We start from the raw sequence: 21,408 nt of genomic DNA, 5'->3' as shown, positions 1-21,408 counted from the left end.
CTGATATTGGTAAGAACACTGCTATTCATCAGAATGTTAATATAAATGAAGTACCCCTTTATCAAAGAGTCTGTGCACTGTGTGTATGCATTACCTGGTGTTTCTGTTGACTGAGGAGAGAGAGCTCCATGTCCTGGCTGGGTGAGCTGCTGAGCTGGCGAGGTGGTGTGTCAGTCGAAGCCTTTTGCTTAGTGCGACACATACACACCAGAAAGAAGAGGCAAGCGATGACCAATGGGATGGCAATTGCAGGGATTAAAATGAACAGTATCTCCTTTCTTGGGTTCTCTGGAGGCTCTGTAAGATAACAGAGTAACAGAGATAGTCATTATTTGAACAAATTATCTGTGGAAAGAGGGTTCATACAACACTTGATCAGAACCTGATTTGGCTATTTAAGTGAAAATAATGTCACTGTGGATAATCCCCATTAAAAGCCACATCCTTCCACATGGTGCAAGAATGAAATTCCACTCAGTTACATCTGGTAAAGTCTTACTGGAACAAATGTGCTCTGTTCTCTGAAAAGCAAATCAAAGAACTAATGGAAAAAAATACTGAGGGCCCATAGGGACTAGAACAAAAATTAAACAAAGACAGAAACACAGGATAGATATATATTGACAATAAGCTTAAATCAGGATGCATATACAGTGTAAAAAAGGACAAGGATCCCTGAGGAACACAGTTCTGATGCATTTCTACAGTCTCCAGTCAAATTACCTCATCTAAACTTCTGTAAATTGGCCAAATATGATAGAGGTACTGGCAATTAATTCAAGTGCATTGATAGTGTGAGTTAACTGGGGTCCTAAACCCCAGAATTGCACATTAGTAACATAACTGATGTGGTGGTTCTGACGTCAGTGGTGTTTAATGGAGGCCCTGTTTATTGTGGCTGTGAGCTACCAGCAGAAACACTTATAGAGACACTGTAGGCTACGAAATGTTATTGATTACATGCTGCGCAAACTGTGTTGTACAGTACTCTGTAATGAGCCAATTCAAGGTTTACTTTAGTAACCTATAGGTTTCTCAAATAACGAAATATGGAATCTTCAGCTCCACATTATTATATGAATCAGGACTTTGACTCAGGAATCTTTTTTCATCAAATTATATATAAACATTATTACTTTTTTCTCATAAATTACTACTTTATTTTTGTAATATTACAACTTTATCCTCTCAATATTAGCCTACAACTTTATTCTCTAATTTAAGGGGATTTTTTAAAAAGCCTTTTCTTTCTTCAATATGGGTCTAATACTCTGTTGTAGGAAAGAGACACTTGAGGGAGCTTTCAGAATGTCTTAAGTAAACTTTGTGTTGACCTTCACAATGTTCCAAGACCTCTTAAAGCTGCCCCAGGTGATAGCCCAGTCTGCTGTGTGAGTGGGCCCTGCGGTCCTTCTTATGAATGAACTATGTACTACCAACAGCAACAGGGACATGCGACACAGGAAGAAGCAGCTTCTACACCTCAATATCAACCTGTAGTCCAAATGAAAATGTGGACAAATTTGCTCGAATGTGTCTGAACGGTCTTTTCTGGCCTCTGGGTGGCCACAGGACATCCTTCATTCTACTGCAGCATTATGTTACAAAGCGTGTGGTGAAAAATGACTCACGCCGATGGGCTGTACAGTCCACGCTGCTACCCACAGTCTCTTATTTCATCACCCTTCCATTGTGAAAGAATGCAGGTGGTCTAATCGTGACAAAAGATGATGTCTGAACTCCTTTTCACACATTCACTGAGTGACAATGATGGAATAAACAGCCTGATCTGGTCAACTCAAGGCAGCAGCTTCTGTTGTTCAGACGTGCACTTTTTTAAAAGGTGTGACATTCACACACACAACCAATCAGTAACACTAAACTGTGCTGCCCCATACATGTTGACCAAAGAACCTCCTACATCACAGCAGTTATACACCCACAGCGATAATGTGATACTTTAGTTCACAAAACGTTCCAGTAGAGAAGTATTGTTACAATAATTTGAATGGTCAAAATGTAGGAACAGATTTACCACCATCAGCTCCCAACATGACCCTGGAGGAAATTCTGTCAAACTTAACCATAAAGATTGCAAATGTGAAAACATTTAAACCTTGGCTTTTACTGTTCTGTTAAGTAGGCCTGGGCGAGAAAAGTGCCATCAGTGGGTCCTCTGTTCTGCAGCAGTGTCGATAGTAAAGTGATATGATATGTCAGTCTCAGTTCAGTGTCATATACTGACTCTTACAACAGATACCACTCCGCACTAGCATATATTGATTTGAACTAATACAGCTCTCAATGATGCACTGCCACTACCTTGTGTAACTTAGAAATGAAATCCCACTCTGGCAGATCCTACACTCTGTACATACTGATGGTATGCCCCTCTTGTTTTGTGTCATTTACTGGTTATTTGTGGTAAACACTCGGACTTACTGCAGGATTGGATGTCACACAGGTCCACCCTGACATGTGGGTCCAAGGTGAAGCACCAGGGGGCCTGCATCTGGCCTCCTGGGTTACGACAGAAGTTGTGACTTCCCCAGAGCTCGGGGTACTCCTGGGACAGATGGTGACTGTGAGGGTACTGAGAGCTCCATGGCTGGCAGGGGTGACCAGATCTAGTGATGCTGACGGTGCCCCTGTATTCAGCCCCACTTTCATTGTAGCAGATGTGGTCTTCGGGGGAATCTGTAAAGCAGACAGTGACACAGTGAGGATACTCAAACACTATGAGAGAGGTGACTTACCTTGTGTACAATGATTGTGGATTCAGTTCAGTGTGTGGCATACCAGGACAGCTCTGAGGTGTGCAGCTTTATAAACCATGCTCACAATTTGAATAGGACTGTATTACCCAGTGTTTCTGTGCACTTCACATTCTAACATTTCACATTTTGGAGCTTCAAGTTGCAAACTAATGCTTTGGATGGAGTATGTCAATATTTAGGGAAATATGCTTATTTTCTTTCCAAAAAATCCTAAGCTAAGCAAACCACATCCTGACTCCAGCTCTGTACTTTACACAATAGATATCCATCTTCCTTATCTCACTCTCAGAAATAAAGCAAATCAGCATATTTCCCCAAATTCTGAACTGTTCCACTTCACAGGAAAAATTTTATTTCATGATGATCCTCAAAGTTGTAAAATAACAAATTTCAAACTTAAGTGAACATGGGTTTTGGTTACGATACCAACTCCTCAGAGTCCTCTCTGAGACTGAACACATGGCTACATCCCTTAAAACTCTGAGGTGACATCAAAGCTGAAGCTTTTACAAACAGTGATTGGTTGCTTGTTCTTGGGCTGGATGTGATTCCTTTGTACTTTTGAGTTGCATCAAACAGGTAAGATCAAATGGTGGTTTGACCAACTCCATTTAGTATTACAATAATGCATTTTTCCTTGATTTTATGAGCGATGTGTTTTAAATCAATAATTGTAATGCGTGTGTGTGTGTGTGTGTACGCATGCCATAGCATCTACCTACATGGACCTAGTTTTTCTGGTGGCACTCCAATCCTCATGCAGGACGCAGCATCAAGCGTGCCTGGTCGTGGCAGTAGGTGGCAGCTGGGGAGCTTCAGTTGCATGAGGATCATGGGATTGGATCGGGCGATGGTGTACTCTGCGTGGCACAGGTCATTCTCCAGGGCCTCGCACTCATCCCGACAGAGCTGACGGCGCCGGGGGACCCGAGAGCCTTCGTCACACAGAGGGAAGACGTAGTAGCAGAAGGATGGGATGGCAAACCTGGAGCACTGATCCGACAGGTGGGTGGACGTACCAATCATAGTGAAAGCAGCTTTGGAGAGAAGAAAGAGACACCTGGTTGAACCATTTCGATCTTGCCTATATGGACTCAGAAATCGAAGAATTACAATATAATTGTTTATTAACGACTCAAGTATGTCAACTAATGTGTGGGTTATCTTACCAGTGATCCGGTTTTCACTCTCCCCCTGCATCTGCAGGGACTCAACATAGATGCTCTGGTTGCCAATGAAGCGAGCACAGGCGATGCCTCGGTATGGCTGGCAGAAACCTTTTTCAAGTGACCTAAAAAGAAAAACAAACAATGCTGTTTCCTCAAATATCTCATTAGTGCCCACAGAAGATGGCCCAGGGCAGTTTATTTGCCTGGTTGTGAGGGCTGCTGGGGGTCTAGAGTCATGGGATCAGGGGCAGTGAACAACTTTGCACCTACAAGTGTAATTTTAACAAATTAAAATGTTTTTTAAAAACAGCTCTTTCACAACATATCAGTAAGGAGAAGGATAAAGAGGTGAAGTAGCAGTGGCATTGTAGCATTGGTCCGAGCCAATGTCACAAGAAGTGGATGCTGAGGATCCAACCCCAGAACAGCAAAGACACTGCTTATCCAATGGGGTCCACCAGAGGCCTTCTTACATGGAGTCAGCACCTTCCACGAAGCATTCAACACCCACGAGATCTCTGCTGACAGGACGACCTTGTATGGTGTCCTCAGTATTTAATTTCCTCCCATACACAACCATCTGCTTATACTTGAACAGAGCACCATACTGAAGTATGTATCTCAAATGGTGTTTAGTTTGTCCAGTCTGGGCTACTGTAAAAAAAACATTGCTGCCTCCGTAGAGAGGATCCGCTCCCGGTGTATATTTAAAGTATTATAATATAAAGGGTCCATTCTAAGGTAAAGAAAACAACAATTCATACAATTTAGATGATAACCCTTTCAACTCAATCTTCCAAACTGGATCTTTAAGCCTAATCTTATTTTCAAACTTGGATCTTTGCTAAAGTCAATCATAAGTTCTGTTTGTGCAGGACTCAAGTCCACAAAGCAAACAGGCTGAGGCCAAAGCACAAAGTAAAAACCTGCCTGCAGTAAAACCAGCTGATGATGGCCTGGCTGCTCTGCCCTGCTACCAGCACATAGGACGCTGGGAGTCTTTTCTCTTTTCATTACCCACAATCAGATTTACACGGCACACGTAATTTCATTCAGCTGCTGGGTATGGGAATACATATTGACAATGACTCTTGTTGTTCACATTGTTCTATTTTAACCAGCATTTGAATCTGGACTTTACTGACTAAGTCTGTTTTGAGTTTGACCCAGAAGCTGGTATATATATCTTACTGCACACCACAACTTACTAATAGACAAAAGTGCTCATGGTGTCTTTTATTTGAAGTATCCCCCTTGGATCCTTTCTTTTCCTGTCCAAACAGGTTTTGAAAGGACCAACTGTAGACCAACTACAGCCACAAAAATAGTTTGACAGGACTGCCAGGCCATGTGTGAGGGGTGAACCTGGAGGGACTGGATGTAGAAATCAAAAGGACAGGATCAGCATCATAACAATGCAAAAGAGCTAATTTGGTGGGTGATGTTGTTTTGGATTTATGTGAAATATGATCCAGGAAGAACCGAGTCACAGACCCATGATGTTACAGGGTTATCATGCTAACACACTGCACACTGGGAAGTTGTCATGGCAGCAGCTGTGAAATACAGTGTTCACATTACAAAGTCATGGAGCAAAGGAGCACAAGCTGAGCCTGGTTGAACCTTGGCCTCAGTCTGAGCCCCTGGTGAACTGCTGAATGAGGGAGGCTGCACTTTTCATGCTGGGCTCATGTCGATATGAACACAACTTTACAGTTGAATCAAAATTTTGCTGGACATTTAGGTAGAATTTTGAAATGTTTATGAATAATTGCTATCAGTTGGTTGGTCACACAAATCTAGACAAATGAAAACAATAACGGATTAATTGAAAAAATAATTGGCAGTTTTAAGTTACGGTTCTAATTAATAATTCTACGAAGGACACCAGTTAGCTCATACTGATATTGTCACTACGTTACATTTGACATTTCTGAATAACTACACAATGTAAATGAATACCAGCTATTCCTGAAGCCCCATACTCCCTGACTCTAGCTATAAGACATTAAAGGAATCACATTGTTGGCTGATGAGATTCATTCAGAAACTGTTGGTCTGACTGAGGACATGAATCAGCATTCTTTCTAGTTCAGAGCAAGCTCATGCAAACTACTGACTAGTGTCTGACTGTTGGCTGAGGAATTTATTCTGAGCCTCGTGCTGGTGAGTCAAACCCGCAAGAGAGAGAGAGAGGAAAATGTCCTGCTACCCTCATCATTGGCTGCATCACTCAGTGCAGCGTAGCACAAGGTCTTCACCACCTCTAATAGTCAGACAAAGCAATGGAGGTAGCTGACATGTCTTTACATGCCCATTTTAGCTTTGGGCAGCCACTTGTAATACTACAAACACATACATTTGCACTTCTACACTTCTGAGGATTTCTACTAACTACAGTCAGTTGCTAAAAACCCACCTTCTAATACCTTTTACCACTACAAACCTTCAGCTTGTCTGATAAAGGAAAGGGTTGCTTTGCTTGTCTAATCTGGAGTCTAAACCTAAAACTTGAATCCTTACCCCAATTAACATAATCTGGAACCAAACCTGACCCTAGACCAATGAGGTGAAAACACAATTTACAATAGTTCAGGATAGGTAGCTCCATAACCCACCTCCTCGTCTGGCAGAGAAAAATGCAAATACTTACTGGTGCTAAGTAGTAACACCACTCAGTTAATATACTGGCGTAATAATGATAATGAATATAACCAAACATCAACCCAAAGAAATCAGAGGTTAAGAGCCCTATTCCATAAAAGCACAACTTGTATTTTGTTGCTGCAATACTTGAACAAACTCTATACTGAGCAGAATTATAGAGCTTTCATTTTGAAAAGTTTTGGAACTTGGGTTGATTGCTGAACAGACCTCTGAAATAGCCAACATGCAATGTATGAAAAAATAAAACCACTTAGGTCAATCATTCAACCTTATATTTAAGCCACATATGTGAACAATAATTGAGAAAATTAGTTTTATTTTACGAATAAGATTGTCTATAAAATCTTCATTGCAGATAAACCAGGAAGGATGAACATTACGTTTTTTAACTTCACCCTGAACTATAGATTGTATATAAAAGAACTCTCCACACAACGTCAAGCACACAGACAATACAAAAGTGACTTGTATATTGTAGAACAGTTTGAGGAGGACTCACCAATGTAAAGGAATAATTCTGTGGTAGACTCCAGAGCATTAACACAGGCCAAGCAAACAGGCCCGTTTAGAACAGGCACTTTACTACTCCTACTAATGCAAAGAATATGTCCATGCATGGGTGTCAATGGTGTGTTGCTCCTATGAGCCCAGGAGGTGCAGCGGTGAATTTGGTGCAATGTGGACAATATGAATACATTTGGAATAAACAGGCAAACAGCCCTCTGTAGCAGTGGGGGCTGGGACTCATCAAATTGAATAAGAGTGGGGGGTGGGGGGGGGGGTCGGAATCTCTGGGTGCAGAGCTCAACTCTTTGTTTTTCAAGTGCTGATGAAACATGGAGTAAGACCTTTTTATGAACTCTGTGAATCCTAGATGAGGCGTATAAGTGTGTTCTGGGAACACAGGCTGTTTCCATCAACTTTGTATTTCCTGAACAGACAAACATCTCAGGAAAGTGCAAACAAGACATTATTCAGAGTGAAAGTACAAAAAAATGGGTTGTTGGAAGTTTAGCAGAAATGTCTAAATTTGGTAATATAATGTTTCAAAGCACAGGGCCAGAGGAGCAAACAGTGTAAGAAGTTTTAAGAGGGTTTAAGAGTTACTGAACTCACTTTTTATGACTGTTTGGAGAAATCTTTTAGTTTTCTATTTGACCTTTTTTCCATATCCTTTTCACTTTTACCCTGAAGACTAACTAAGTTAGAATCGTATCTGATTCAAGGTTTGTTCTGCTAAAGAACACAGGCTTTCTGTTGGATCACACTTTGTTTGCGGAATGAGGATTTGAGCAATGTGGATGGTGATTTTGCTGATTAATTCAATGAGATATTTGACTTTATTATCAAGATCTAAAAGATTTTAAATGTTTTCAAAGTGCATTTTGAATGATTGTTTATTGATTATTTTACATGTATTCCTTCTTGATTTAATTTTGTGATCGATCACTGCTTGTTATTGATTTTATTTTGATGTACTATTTTAATAACCGTTTTCTGATTATGGCTTGATAAAAAAAACTACTGTGGCCAAATGTCTGGATATATTTATATACAAGCTACTTAAACATTACAAAAGGTACAGTTACATTAGGTCCCACCTGGCCCGCCCCTATTTACTGCAAGCCCAAAAAGTATAACTCAAATAAAAAGTACTTTTACTAAATTGGACTAATATAAATTGATTTATTGTGAGAATAAAATACAGAAATTGACTACTTTTTTTCATATTACAAATACTAAAATAGATATCACGGATCCTTTGTCATTATTTAGGGATTTTAATATAGTACAGATTATTTTGCAAACAAGGTTAATGTTCATAAATCAACTTGCAGACTGATATTCTAACAGGCATCTGATTGCACCAAAAACAAAGCACTATAAAACTATCCCTTTCATATCTCTATGCAAAGATAATACAATGCATGTGTAAGGTTGTTTGGTAGGTATAAGGTTGTTTGGTAGGTATAAGGTTGTTTGGTAGGTATAAGGTTGTTTGGTAGGTATAAGGTTGTTTGGTAGGTATTCTACTCATCCCGTTTACACTAGTTTCAGTCTCTAATGTTCTCCATAGGTATCATTTGCAGTTTTACCGGAAACCTGGACCTAAAAAAACATACTGTTCTTTTACATAATCAGTTAATGTAATGAAAGCGGGTTCCTTGGTTAACATTTATGATTGGTTTTTGAATCACTGATTGGTATATTTGATGCTGCTCATGCATGCACACATAATAACAAATCAACAGCACAGAACCTCTTCAAATCCTCCTAGAATGAAACTTACTTCTCCCCGATTTGATGATTGTAAAATTACTTTTCTGTGCTTTGATTGTGATAGAAGAAGCCTATGTTCGATAAAATGTGCCATTCATAAATACTGAAATGGGTAAACTGCAGGAGTGGCTTGAGAAGTTTTTGCAACTTTTCTGATGAAAAGATTCTTAATTTGGAAGGTTCATCTTTCCGTAGCTGTTGGGACATTTATTCACACATACTCTGACAAACACATGAATCTGTATAAGGTGTGCACTTACGATTCATCTGGGCCCTGTGTGGGCATCAGTCCTGTGGAGCCAAAATAACAACATAAGGAAAACATTCAAATTGTGTCAACAAACGTAAATGGGGCTCTTTCTGTTTTTGCATTTCCACAGTTCCTCCAGTTGTTTCAGTCCTGATGGGTGGCTAACTGAGAAAACAAATGGGATACCCTCTCTCTCTGTTTTTCCTGCAGAAGCACTATCTGTGTACAGTTAATTGATTTGAAATGTTTCCATGAAATGTCCTGCCTGGTGTCAAACAGAATTGTATACTGAAAGTGAGGCTTCAACAGAACCAGTCTAAATGCAGATGGTTCATTTATTTCATCATGATAAGGTGAAGCATAAAGGACTGTGCTTCACTTATTCATCACTTACTGTGTATACAGTTAGTCAAACAATAAACCTTCAACATTTTGTACATATGGTTAAATTACTAGGTCAATGTATAAGTAATGAGAACCTTACCAAGTTTGACGTACAGCACGCCTGTGGCAGAGATGACCTTGAGTGAGTTGGAGGCGACACACTGATAATAGCCAGTGTCTGTAGTGTCCAGGTCCTGGATGCGGAGCTTTGATCCAGCCTCTGTCTTGCGGATGGTTATACGTCCCTGCTCCTGGACCACAGGGGCATCATTCTTCAGCCAGCGGATGGACGGTCGTGGGTTTCCTGTCACTTTGCAGTGCAGTGTGGCTGTCTGGCCCTGGAAGTGGGTGATGTTGTTGACTTGCTCCTGGAACTCCAGGAAATAACCTTAATGAGATTAAACACTATTGTTAGAAGTTTGGAGGAAGCATTAGACCCGGGAAAATGGGGTCTATAGACTTGTTACATTAACAGTGCAGAGCATTATTTCAGGTAGAGACCTGTCATAAACGGACAATTAACTTAGGTGACGTGCTCGTGCCAAAAAGGTTTGCAACCACATGGACTTCCTCCTCCTCCAACAAACAAAAAAACATAAATACAAATACACAGCTGTGGGCAGACCATGTTGAGGATCTTATCAATTTTCTGTGTAGGAAATTGCACTGTGTCATTTGTTTAACAATCACCCACAACCAGATTTATGTACTGTAAAGTATGATAATGAATATAATCAAAGAAAATTCACATTCACACATAATGATGTAGTATACCGTCACATTAGGGAATAGGCTACACTTGGAAAGTAGGCTACTTTTACTTTTAATACTTCACGTGTATTTATAATCCAGTACTTACATACTTTTACTCAAGTTGAAAAGTTAATGTGGTACCTTTACTTTTACTTGGGTAAATATGTTTCTATTTATTTGCACTTTTATTTAAGTCGAATAAGTAAAATGATTGAGTTCTTCCTGCACTCCTACTAATGAATCAGAATAAAAACGAAGCTAGTGATTTCTTATTATTTTTTCTCACTCTTTTATTTTTTGTTTCCTTGAAAATGTGCTAAATTAATGGACCAATAGAACTCCTCCACCACCTACGACTGGTCCCATTTCTCCCTCATCTCTCACAGGGTTTAGTTGGACAGTAACAACAGTAGGTGAAATAAAGCTGGATAAATGTCCTTTAGAACGAAAGAGACAAAAAGGAAAGAAAACGCAGGTATACAAGGATGAAAGCAAAAACATTAGCAGACCACTCAAGACTGGGCAGTGAGCCACTCACATTCCAATTGGAAAATGACTCCAGAACTGTTTCCTCTCTCCGGAGGCCTGAACGGTTGCTGGCTACTCACCAACTGTTGATTCAAACAATTCTGCCTTGAAAAAACCTTGGAGTAAGAAATGATTGGGAAAAAAAACCCATTGATAATATATTTTATTTCCATTAAGATTGATAATAGTGAGAGCGTAGCAACTTACTTCCCTTAGATCAAGAAGCTGTATGTTCATCTGAGAGACAATAATGCTGCACTACACCTCAGTAGCATTGAAGGGAAATTGTAACATGCTTGCTGCATATTCAAGATGGTGGTTCGTAGTGACTCTTTTATTTTTCTTCTCTTTTTTGAGTGGGGAAGGTTGTTGATCTCTCTGCTAATATTTATGAAGTCTTTCTTGACAAACAGCAAGTGTCTCTGGCTGAAATCATGCAATGCAGTGGTCTCAGATTCAGTCTTGGACTTTAGTCAGTTAGAGTATGAATCGGTTTTGAAAGGACCTCAGCACTGCAGAGATAATGCAGGAAAGTTTATTCCCAGTCCTGTTAGCTATGGACATTACTGAATAAGGAGATAAACACACACACAGACACACACACACACACACACACACACACAGACACACACACTGGCTAATACCATCTGCATTTTGAGCAGCAGCCAGGCTCTGGGGTTTACGCAATGGAAAACTGAAATCTGTGCCCAGCTTCCCAACCTGGCCGCAGCATAGCTGTCCTCAGCACGCTGTAGATGAGTGATGTCACAAGGCAGCTCTTTAATTAAAACGTCTTCATCTGTCATTAGGGGATGTAGTGCAACTCCGAATGAGAGAGGTGTGAGGGCAGGGCAGAAAATGAAAGATAAAACAGCTGACATGCAGCGGTGATTACATCTTTGACTGTATATTGAGGGTATGCTGACCCACAGGAATCTAGTGATAATACAATTTCCCCTTTCAAGAATTCAAAGTCACTCGACTCAGATTCCCAAGCAGCACTGACCCCGCCATGTTCAACCAACATCTTCACTGAAACCTCAACTTCTCAAATCAAATCACCACATCCCAAGAGGCTATCATAAACATCTCTGCTGCGGAAACTCTTTTTTTCCTATCACTCAGGATAAAGCTGTTCCAAAACTTTTCACAACTCTGTAACCTGAATATCCTCCCTTGACCTAAACAGCTTCATCACCTCCACCTATATTCTCAAAATAGGAACCAGTACACACCTGGTATTAACATGGGGCTTTTGTGATCCGATCACACCAGGCCACGTTCGGAGGTGGTCTGGGCCACATATGTCCACATTCTTTCAGCAGTGTGAACACGAATGTTGCCGTAGCCACATTGAAGGACCGCTTACTCAACTCACGTCCTCTGTGTATGTGGAAATACATACCGGCGCCACATGTTAATAATACCAGGTGTGTACGGGGCCTGAGAACTTCCTCTATCAGTGATTTCAACTTTTTCATTTAAATGCTGATGCTACCCTTTCCATTTCTCACCCTCACCTCTATATGATAATCAAAGGTCTATAACTACTTTCTCATATACCTCTTTGTTTTTTCTGGAGCCCTAAAAAGGTTCCTGAATCCTTAAATCTCAAATACAGAAAGACCAAACCATTGAAATCCTCTGCCTCTTCCTCTGCATCCATCCATCCATCAATCAATTACTTAATCATTCAATCAAATCTTTGTGTGTAGCCCATATTCAAAAATCACAATTGGCCTCATAGGGCCTCAACGACGCCCTTTCATTCTTCCATCTTTGACAGTCATTCATCCCTCGAAGACTGATCCTTATCAAACCCTTCATAACCTCGACATTTAATAAATCTTTTTTATATAATTAGCATCATCTTTGTAGATGAAGATGTAAACGGCATGGTCTTTATTAGTGAAATGAAGTGATAATTAGTATAGATAAGCTACATATCGGAGACACAACACTGCTACAACACACATCCATCACCTTTCTCTTTCAATGTGATGCAATTCAAAAGAGTTAGTGGCAGCATGCATGCTGGGACACTGTGGGATTCAGACATCATCATTCCTGGTTAAAGGTCAAACAACTTTATGACTTTAATAACTAGGACTATAATGGGTACTGTGGAAGCATGGCTGCTTCAAATATCAAGGTTGAAGTTGTTGATGAATTAGTCAAGCTTCCACAGCCTGTCCACCACCAGGTCCAGTGGACCATCAGTTTGTCTTGAGAATGACTAAGGAATGCAGCAAATGACAAACACTTAATGGATGAGTCAGAGTTTACCCTAACCTCAAAGAAGATAGTACTAAATCAAAGGCTGCACAGGACAACCGCTGGGTTATGGTACAGTCTTGTGCTGATGAGATGCTGTGACATTTGAGATATTAGACTTGTATAGAAAATCTCTGTTTGAAAATTAAACCCACAAGACACAAAATAAACACACAGGTGAAAGCTAGCCTTCAAATTTTTCTCGTCAGCTGCCGATTTATATCATGTAGCTGGGTATTGAGCCTTAATATATTTGGACATTCTGATGAGTTTTTCTTGGGGGCTGGCCAGAGAAAGTCAACAGAAAGTCAAACACTCTCACTCGGACATTTGTGTTCTCACATACTACCCCTCCAAAGAATGTCCAGAGGTTCTGCAGAGTACAGTGAATGTCTGAAAGCTACTTGTTTTGTGTGGTGGTATACGGCCATACTCTAAATAAATATCCAGGACTGCTTAATGGCAAAACTGGATTGTACATCCATGCATGCCTCCATCATCTATACTGCCTATCCTTTACGCGGGGGAGCTGGAGCCAATCCCAGCTGGCACTGGGCAAGAGGAGGGGTACACCCTGGACAGGTCACCAGTGTATCACAGGGCCAACACAGAGACACACAACCATTCACACTCACATTCGCACCTACATACTATTTAGAGTCTCCAATTAACGTTGGTGTTTTGGTTCCCCCTACTGTATTTTGGTTTCACTCACTATAGGATAGTGCAGACTCCAGGTGATTCGACTCAGATCTCAAAGAGCATCATCAGACAAAAACAAGGACAACGTTTCTGTGTTCAGATCTCAGTGTTCGCACCTCGTCCTCAGCGACAGTGAAGCAGTAAGGGCCTGGTTCAGGCAAAGGCAGCAAAGAGGAGAAAGTGTCTTCACATGTCCTTCTGCATTGCAGTAAAGAGGTTATGTTGCCTTTGTTTGTTTACACTGAACCAAACAAGGCAGCATTTGCCGCCTCATGTGTGATTTTATGCAGCGTGTCACTCGTGTGGAATCAGAGGCGTGACATGTAACACAACAGTGTCAGCCTCCCGTCCCGTCAGGCTTTCCCGTTTATACAGAAGTTGATTTGGCTCCGTGGCTACCTCCACTGCAGGTGTAAAAGCAGAAACCTCTATAGACTGTGTCAAATAAAAAGAGCTGGTACACCATTTTCATTTCATCGGAGAAGCTACCAACATGCTGAAGCTTGACACAGATGCTGCAATACTTCTCTTGCTGGGAAGGAACATTGTCAGGGAACATAAGGTTACATAGCAAATTAACAGTCTACATGACGTGCCTTTGCACAAAAGTTGGATCTGGGTTGGCTGTTAGTGAGTGAAGTGTCTTTAAGAAGTACTCGTATTCCAAATTTGTGCACATTCAAGACTAATGCACAGTAGGACAGCCATTTTAAACCAGTGGGAAAAATTAATACAATTGAAGAGCCCCCCAATCAAAAACAACTGATCCTCAGCATTAGCTATGTGTTAACTCATTTACGAGACCTGCAGCAAGAATAGATGCTATCAAGTTCTCTTGTGATAGTAAAACACTCCTTGAGTACTAGAAATTAGTGTGTGTGTGTGTGTGTGTGTGTGTACTATGAATCCAGATCAGTTCCTGCATCACACCTGACAACAGAACTCACTTTTTCAGCTTTCCTACAAGACTTTAATAAATTAAACAATTTATACAGATGTAGAGAGTTTCCCAGACGTGATAGGCATCATTACAAAGACTAAAGAGACAACTCTTACTCAACAATTATTCACTACCAACTAGCCATTTCTATTCAATTTAATTTGTATAGCACCAAATCATACCATACATCTCAAGGTCAAGACCTTAAAATTATACAGAAATCCAACAGTTCTCACAACAAGCCAGCACAGTGCTTACTACATTAGAGTAGCAGGTCTGTCCAAAACAACTTAGATCAGACCATGGCAGGTCCTAGATGCCTGTTGGAAGGTTCAACTCTCTGTATGATCCGATGAGCGAGAACAATCCCTGACTCCATGCTGCTTCAGGCTTTCACCTTCTCTCTTGCAACTCTTGTGCTCCCTTATGGCAGAAGTTACAATGATGCAAATCCTCTCCTGTTCCTACATATTCTGGCCTACCACTAATATTAACATCCACTATGATACTCTATATGTGTGTAGCAAATATAACAGTTTAACATTGTATATTTTCTTTATTCTTTCAGTTTCACTCCAGTTTTGTGACTGTGTGTGCATTGGGTCTCCATTAACAATTCAGAACAAGAAAGATATTTCAGTTTATAACACCTAAACTAGGATAGTATAAATGAGCCGGCAACATGACAACCGAACAAATGTGCTGATAAAGACCGAAAGTTCTGGAAAAAGCTTGTGAGTTAACCTTGAGTAATTATTCCAGAGTTATGGTGTAATCCTTTCTACTAGGAGTGTACCAGTGCAGTATGTGCCTATAAATATATATAGGTACAAGGCAATGAAGTTAGTGAAGTTATGGAATAGGGGGAGTAAGAGGATTATAAAGAACCTATTCTGTAGGTTTGAAGTATTATTTTCTTAATCAATATTACATGGTTTTTAAGGCATTGAAACTGACCAAATTATTTTATTTCAGAATGTCCTTGTTACCAACAAGCAAAACAGCTCCTTTAAAATGTTGGGAAAGGCAACTTAAAATATTCAGGGTACATGTGTGCATTTACTTTGGAACAAAGGTCTAGGGTCTAGGGCTTCTTTCACAGCACACACACCAAAATTCAAGTCTGTGGATGTTCGATATTATAGTAATAAACTACTCTACACAATCTGGCTGAAACACTAACCATGACCTCTGTGAAAACCCTTACGAGGCTTAATACTTAAAGACGTGACATATGTTAACAATGTGCTATGAAACTACACCTAAAATAATTATTATACCAAGGAAAGAAGAATCCCATAGAAAGTTCGGCAGTATTTTCTTTCTGTTCTCAAGAATGATTAGTATTTATGAGAACTATTACTGCTCAGTGTTCCCTCTAGTCCCTAGACAGTCAACACAAACAGTCCTAACATTGTACCGTTCCATTTCCCCACCCTGGTATTAAACAGACCCTGCTGCAGCAGTGTCTGCCTCCCCTCAAATTATAACATGATTGATGATCCCAAGAGGCCACACTCAACACACACCATGCTGCGTGACAGAGCTTGGCTGAGAAGACATGGCTTAAAAAACCAGAGGGCACAGCCATTAACAAATCTGTTTCTAATCATTAATGAACTCTTTAATACTCTTGACTGTTTTCAGGAGTAGACCACTGACACTGACTTCTGGAGAGAAAATGGCTGAGCAAAGTTAGTTGGAAAAATGAAACAACTGAAACTTACAACTGCATATAAAGACATTAAAGTTTCCAGATCTCAGCAGTTAACCAGGTGAATACCAATGCCATGACCAGTAATCGTAATAAAATTGCGGTGAGCCAGAATTAGGTTTTAAAGCACGGTGTTCAACTTTGCCCATCTCAAAAAGACCAAAACCAACAATGTGTTTGCCTGCCTCTCAGTGCTTTACTCTACTCTGTCTGTGCGACACACATAGTATTCACAATAATGTGTATGTGTGCGCATACATTCATGTGTGTGTGTTATAAAACTCCCATTTTGAGGACGTGTTCAGCTTGAACAAGCAGTGTCACTGCATTTGTGTTTATAGTGGGATACTGACGTAAGTGCCATAGGAGGAGAACTCGATGCTACCTTAGAATCCTGTCTGCTCGTGGTTACAATGTGGGAAATCATGTTAACAGTATGCTTGGTGTTTAGGAAGTTAAGACGTGAAAACACTACTGCTAGGATACAGGAGCATCGACGCTTAGATTAATGTTGCTGTCCAGAGTCCAGAAGCCACAGAGACTGAGGAAAAAGATGAGACCATTGATAATATCAACATTTTCCTCAGTTGTTAAACGTCCATGTCCTCTGCCATTTCTGAAAATAACATGTCATAGCTCATGAGGTCTGAGGTTGTGAATACCACAAGAGGGGGGTGTTCATGTATACTCTACTTGGGTAGACAGGAAACATGGCCCCATTTGAGGGCAGCATAAGAAGACACACATGTGCAAGTCTCAGGTCACGTCATCCCAAACTGTAAATCTCTATAAGTCCAAGGTTTCTGCGGTGAGTCCGCTATAGGTCTCAGCTATAGGCCTCTGCTATCAGGCAATGAAAGTCAGGTCAAGTCATTGCTCGGGATCGAAAAAAGTCAAGTCAAACTAAATTCTGATCATCTAAACCAGTAAAGACAGTGGTCACGAAAGCTTACGTTTCATTTGCCACATTAACTAAAACCTGTTGAAGCACTTACACTACTTAACCACACTGTAACGTGCGGTGTGTTCATTTGCAATGTCAGATGGTAGCATGTGAAACAAAAGATCATAATTTGTCACTGTGTTTTCCTGACATGGCTGATACGCTGCCAGTGTTTCTGTGGTAGTGTGTTTGCTTCTGCTCCGTGACATCACAACCCTTTATTCTTCATTACAGTGTGTAATTACCTACAGTACATTTACTCGCTACTATTTCACTACTGTACCACAGTTGTTTACACACTGCTCAGATCTGCTGGTTACCTGAGCTTAGCAGTTAGCAGTGGCTTCTCAATCCCACTCTCCATCTCTCTCCAGCTCATTGTGTCTAATCTTAATTATTTCTCGACCTCCTTTAGAGATGATGGTTGATGTAATAGTAAAATGTGGTGTATTTTCTGTAACGGAGGGGAGGCTCAGTGAATTGGAAGTGCTCTACACCATTGAAACCCAATCGTACTCTGTGGTAGTTGGCCGGCCAAGCTCCCAATTTTCTGAAAGCTCAGAGTTGACGAGTTGTGACGTGTTTGCTGATCTTTTTCCGAAAATGGCCCAACAAGTTCAGTTTTCATTAAACGGTAAGAATATATAATTTCACTTTAGACGTAACATAAGTTCTTCTTTTGATATTTTATCATGTCTGAGGCCAACCTTGATTATCCTAATGTCCTAATCAATTCATCCCTCATTATGCCTTTGCATTTCCCAGCATTACATTAGCTGCCTGGGCGCTTGCTGAATTGTTGCCCTTTGGCTTCTAGACAGCGACAGTGATGTTATTTATTAGTGTCAATGTCGTTGTGGGGTTAGGGGTTTCAACGTAACCACTTGAAAGCAAATGAAGCACACCGTGTCCATGAAGCACACCGTGTCCATGAAGCACACCGTGTCCATGAAGCACACCGTGTCCATGAAGCACACCGTGTCCATGAAGCACACCGTGTCCATGAAGCACACCGTGTCCATGAAGCACACCGTGTCCATCACAAGGCAGCATCCAGTTCCTCTGAGCTGTAGCTGTGGGCAGTTAGCGTAGCTTAGTATGGAGACCCAAAGCGGTAGGAAACAGCTACCCTAGTGATTCAAACAAGGACTCCTCCAGTTGGCAATTTGAAGTGTTCTTAAAGACCAAATTGCCCATGTCAGTGCCATCACACATATATTTATAACATTTGTTTAATCTCTACTCAGACAAAAATGTCAAATGACTTGATAAATGCTGGAACTATTATCGTCTGAGCAGCATATCCAGCTATCGTGCTGGTTGTCGACCACAGCCTTTGGTTTTAGTTTATGTTTCCAGCATTGAACACATCTGTTTTCATATGGAGTTAACAAAGCAGATATACAACGTGTGAAAGAGTGAGCTTCACTGGGGGTTTTGTACTGACTTCAAACACTGATAACAACTCAGAAGACAAAAAGAGGAGTTTCAAACTTACCTTCGGCAGTAGGTGCAGCGCCACTCTGAGCTTCAGCCAGACCATCTGTATCCGCTGATGGTCCTGGATCAGCTGAAGAAACAGCAATACACAAGTGTTGGAATAAGTAACTACATAGGAAAATCTGTCTAGATCATTAAAACAAATGTTGTCTAAAACATCAGCCACCACACCTCTCCAGCATCAGAATTAGGGGCTACATGGACGGTTAAATTGGTCGCAGCCAGCTGGAGCTGAGCTCTGCTTCCTCACATCCAAATCACACCCTGCTGAGGCACAGCTCTGTCTCCTCAATCACATCCTGTCTCACAATCTTGGATTACCTAAATAAATGTCCCACGAAATACAACAAATAGTCCACAACACTAAAACTGAACTGTTTTTTATGTTCTGGCAGATCAGTGCAAACCCCCCCCCCCTCCATGGTTAGAACTAAGACCACTGAGAGCCTATTTGGAGAGAAGTATATTAATATCTGGGATGTTGTAATATTGTGTTCTAAGACCACATCTCATGGTTTGGGTTGCTTTAACAAAATACCCAAAAAACACTTGGTCTATTTGAAGGATAATGACACTTTTTAGGCATTTCCGGTGAAAAAAACTCTCTATAACGCAGCAGCAGAAAAAAAAACATGACAGACATAAATTGGCTAAAAGTCACATTTTGTGTTTGGTATCATGACGGCAGTTTGTTTTCTTTAGGGGATACGTTTTGAGGAATATGGGTAATGGATACTCTGGCTGCTCAAATTGATTGGGCCTGGTTCTTCCTGGAAGCTAATCAGGATCAGGCACATGTACGCAGACACAATTTATGGCTTGGTTATTAGCTAAACTCGACTTGGCATGGGCTCATATCCATGTGATGCAGAGCATGTGCTTGACAGATGTGGGTGGTGGTAGAAATTGGTGTTATGAGGACTGCAGTGAGTAAAACCATACAGTATTCCTCTCAGTGGCTGTACTTCCCTCTGTAGATTAGAGTTTAATCCAGCCATAGATGTGAGGAGAAATGGAGACAAGCTTTGTTCAACATGAGAAGGATGGATTATATCGCTAAATATTTTGACATCAGATACTAGATTTGCATTCACTAGATCTTGGCAACCGCCTCTGAATCGAACAGATCAAGAACAGAGCTCTAATGTTTTAAGAAAGTACGGCTGACCGGCACTAACTTCACGACATCCTTGTAATGTTGCATATCATAGTGGATATGATCACACTGGCAGGATGAAGCACAAGCACCAACACAGAACACTAGGGTTTGTTTGATCTTAGCCTTGAATGTTCTTAGTAAAATACTCCCATCTGTTCAACTGTAAATCAACTGCACAAGTCACCGACTAAAAACCAAATGGAAACAACAAAGAGATGTCTACTCCTGTAAGAGAATGAATTAGAATGAGGACAGCTAAACATTTCCAGGAGAGGGTATTAATGAAAAGGCTTGTGGTGTAATGTGACATACAGATTCTCAAACTGAAAATGACAAATATTTGGGAATTTGGGAGGAATTTCCTTAAATGCCCACAGAGAGCAAATGGCAAATAGGTTGAAAGCCAGACTTGTCATAGTTCTTGTCTAGAGCTTCCTGGTTCTGTGTACCAAAGTGCACTGGTCTTTGTCGCTGGTGATACATGTCTCGCTCCACATTGTAACTTGCATACAAATTAAATCATGTATAACTAAGAACACTAAATTGCACAGTACAGTACACAACCCTGTCTGAACCTCATACAGTAGTTTAGATTGTGTTGTTAACTGTCCATGTTTAGAAATAGTTCAAATAAAGTCATATCAGCTGACTCCAATTCAAGATGCTCCATGTGTTCAGGCCAACTCTGTAAACTACTGTATTACCAGCTGGGTAATGTGGCAAAGTCATAATTACCGAAATGTACTGTGTTTAAGTTCACAGGTACTTTGCATATATGTTTTGAATGCTGTCAGTAAATCACAATGTCACTTAAGGTCCGATAACAATGAACCTTCTCTAGTGCCCCACTCGGGCCTAATTTGAATTTGGGAGAATAGATTACAAAATCATCAACTCACACTCAGTGGGGTGTCATGAACACACCAGCCTCCAGGGGCCACTAGTAGGGCTTCGTTCTTGCTACTGCCAGATGAGCTTGCCTATATACCACGAACCCCACAACACATGTCGTGATCAAGTTAACTTATATTTTGAAGAAAACCAAGACAACCACGACCTGCACTAAGCTTCGGTGTGCCTGGTTGTAGGCAGTGGCTGTGATTGATTCCATGTATCTACAGCAGTGGAAAATGTTTGATTGGGGGCGATAGGATGCTTTTCCATCCCGAGCTGAGTGAGACTGCTGGCTGCTGCATTCCACCATGAAAGGGCCCTTTGAGAGCTGAGAGGCCAAGCCACAGCTCCATCTACTGGAGTTTTGACTGAGGGCCTTCTGGCACACCTCAACACTTTCCTTCTCTCCCCTGTTTAAACTGCTTGTTAAGTGCGTGTGTATGTGTGTGTGTGTGTGTGTGTCTACGCTTGCCT

At 40.8% G+C, this 21,408-nt stretch overlaps 1 protein-coding gene across 1 annotated transcript in view; it reads right to left on the bottom strand.

The window, feature by feature from the left end:
• The window catches only part of ror2 (receptor tyrosine kinase-like orphan receptor 2), a 44,913-nt gene that overhangs the window by 3,337 nt on the left and 20,168 nt on the right, over positions 1-21,408 (bottom strand). The window contains exons 2-8 of the mRNA XM_034602749.1: positions 18,880-18,951; positions 9,628-9,915; positions 9,154-9,184; positions 3,947-4,068; positions 3,500-3,814; positions 2,443-2,697; positions 95-297 (exon numbers count right to left, since the gene is read on the bottom strand). Coding sequence (XP_034458640.1) covers positions 95-297; positions 2,443-2,697; positions 3,500-3,814; positions 3,947-4,068; positions 9,154-9,184; positions 9,628-9,915; positions 18,880-18,951 — 1,286 coding nt within the window. The remainder of the gene's footprint in view (positions 1-94; positions 298-2,442; positions 2,698-3,499; positions 3,815-3,946; positions 4,069-9,153; positions 9,185-9,627; positions 9,916-18,879; positions 18,952-21,408) is intronic.

The sequence above is a fragment of the Hippoglossus hippoglossus genome, chromosome 12 (assembly GCF_009819705.1).
Source record: "Hippoglossus hippoglossus isolate fHipHip1 chromosome 12, fHipHip1.pri, whole genome shotgun sequence".
Lineage (NCBI taxonomy): Eukaryota > Metazoa > Chordata > Actinopteri > Pleuronectiformes > Pleuronectidae > Hippoglossus > Hippoglossus hippoglossus.
This window is presented reverse-complemented; position numbering and strand designations above follow the sequence as displayed.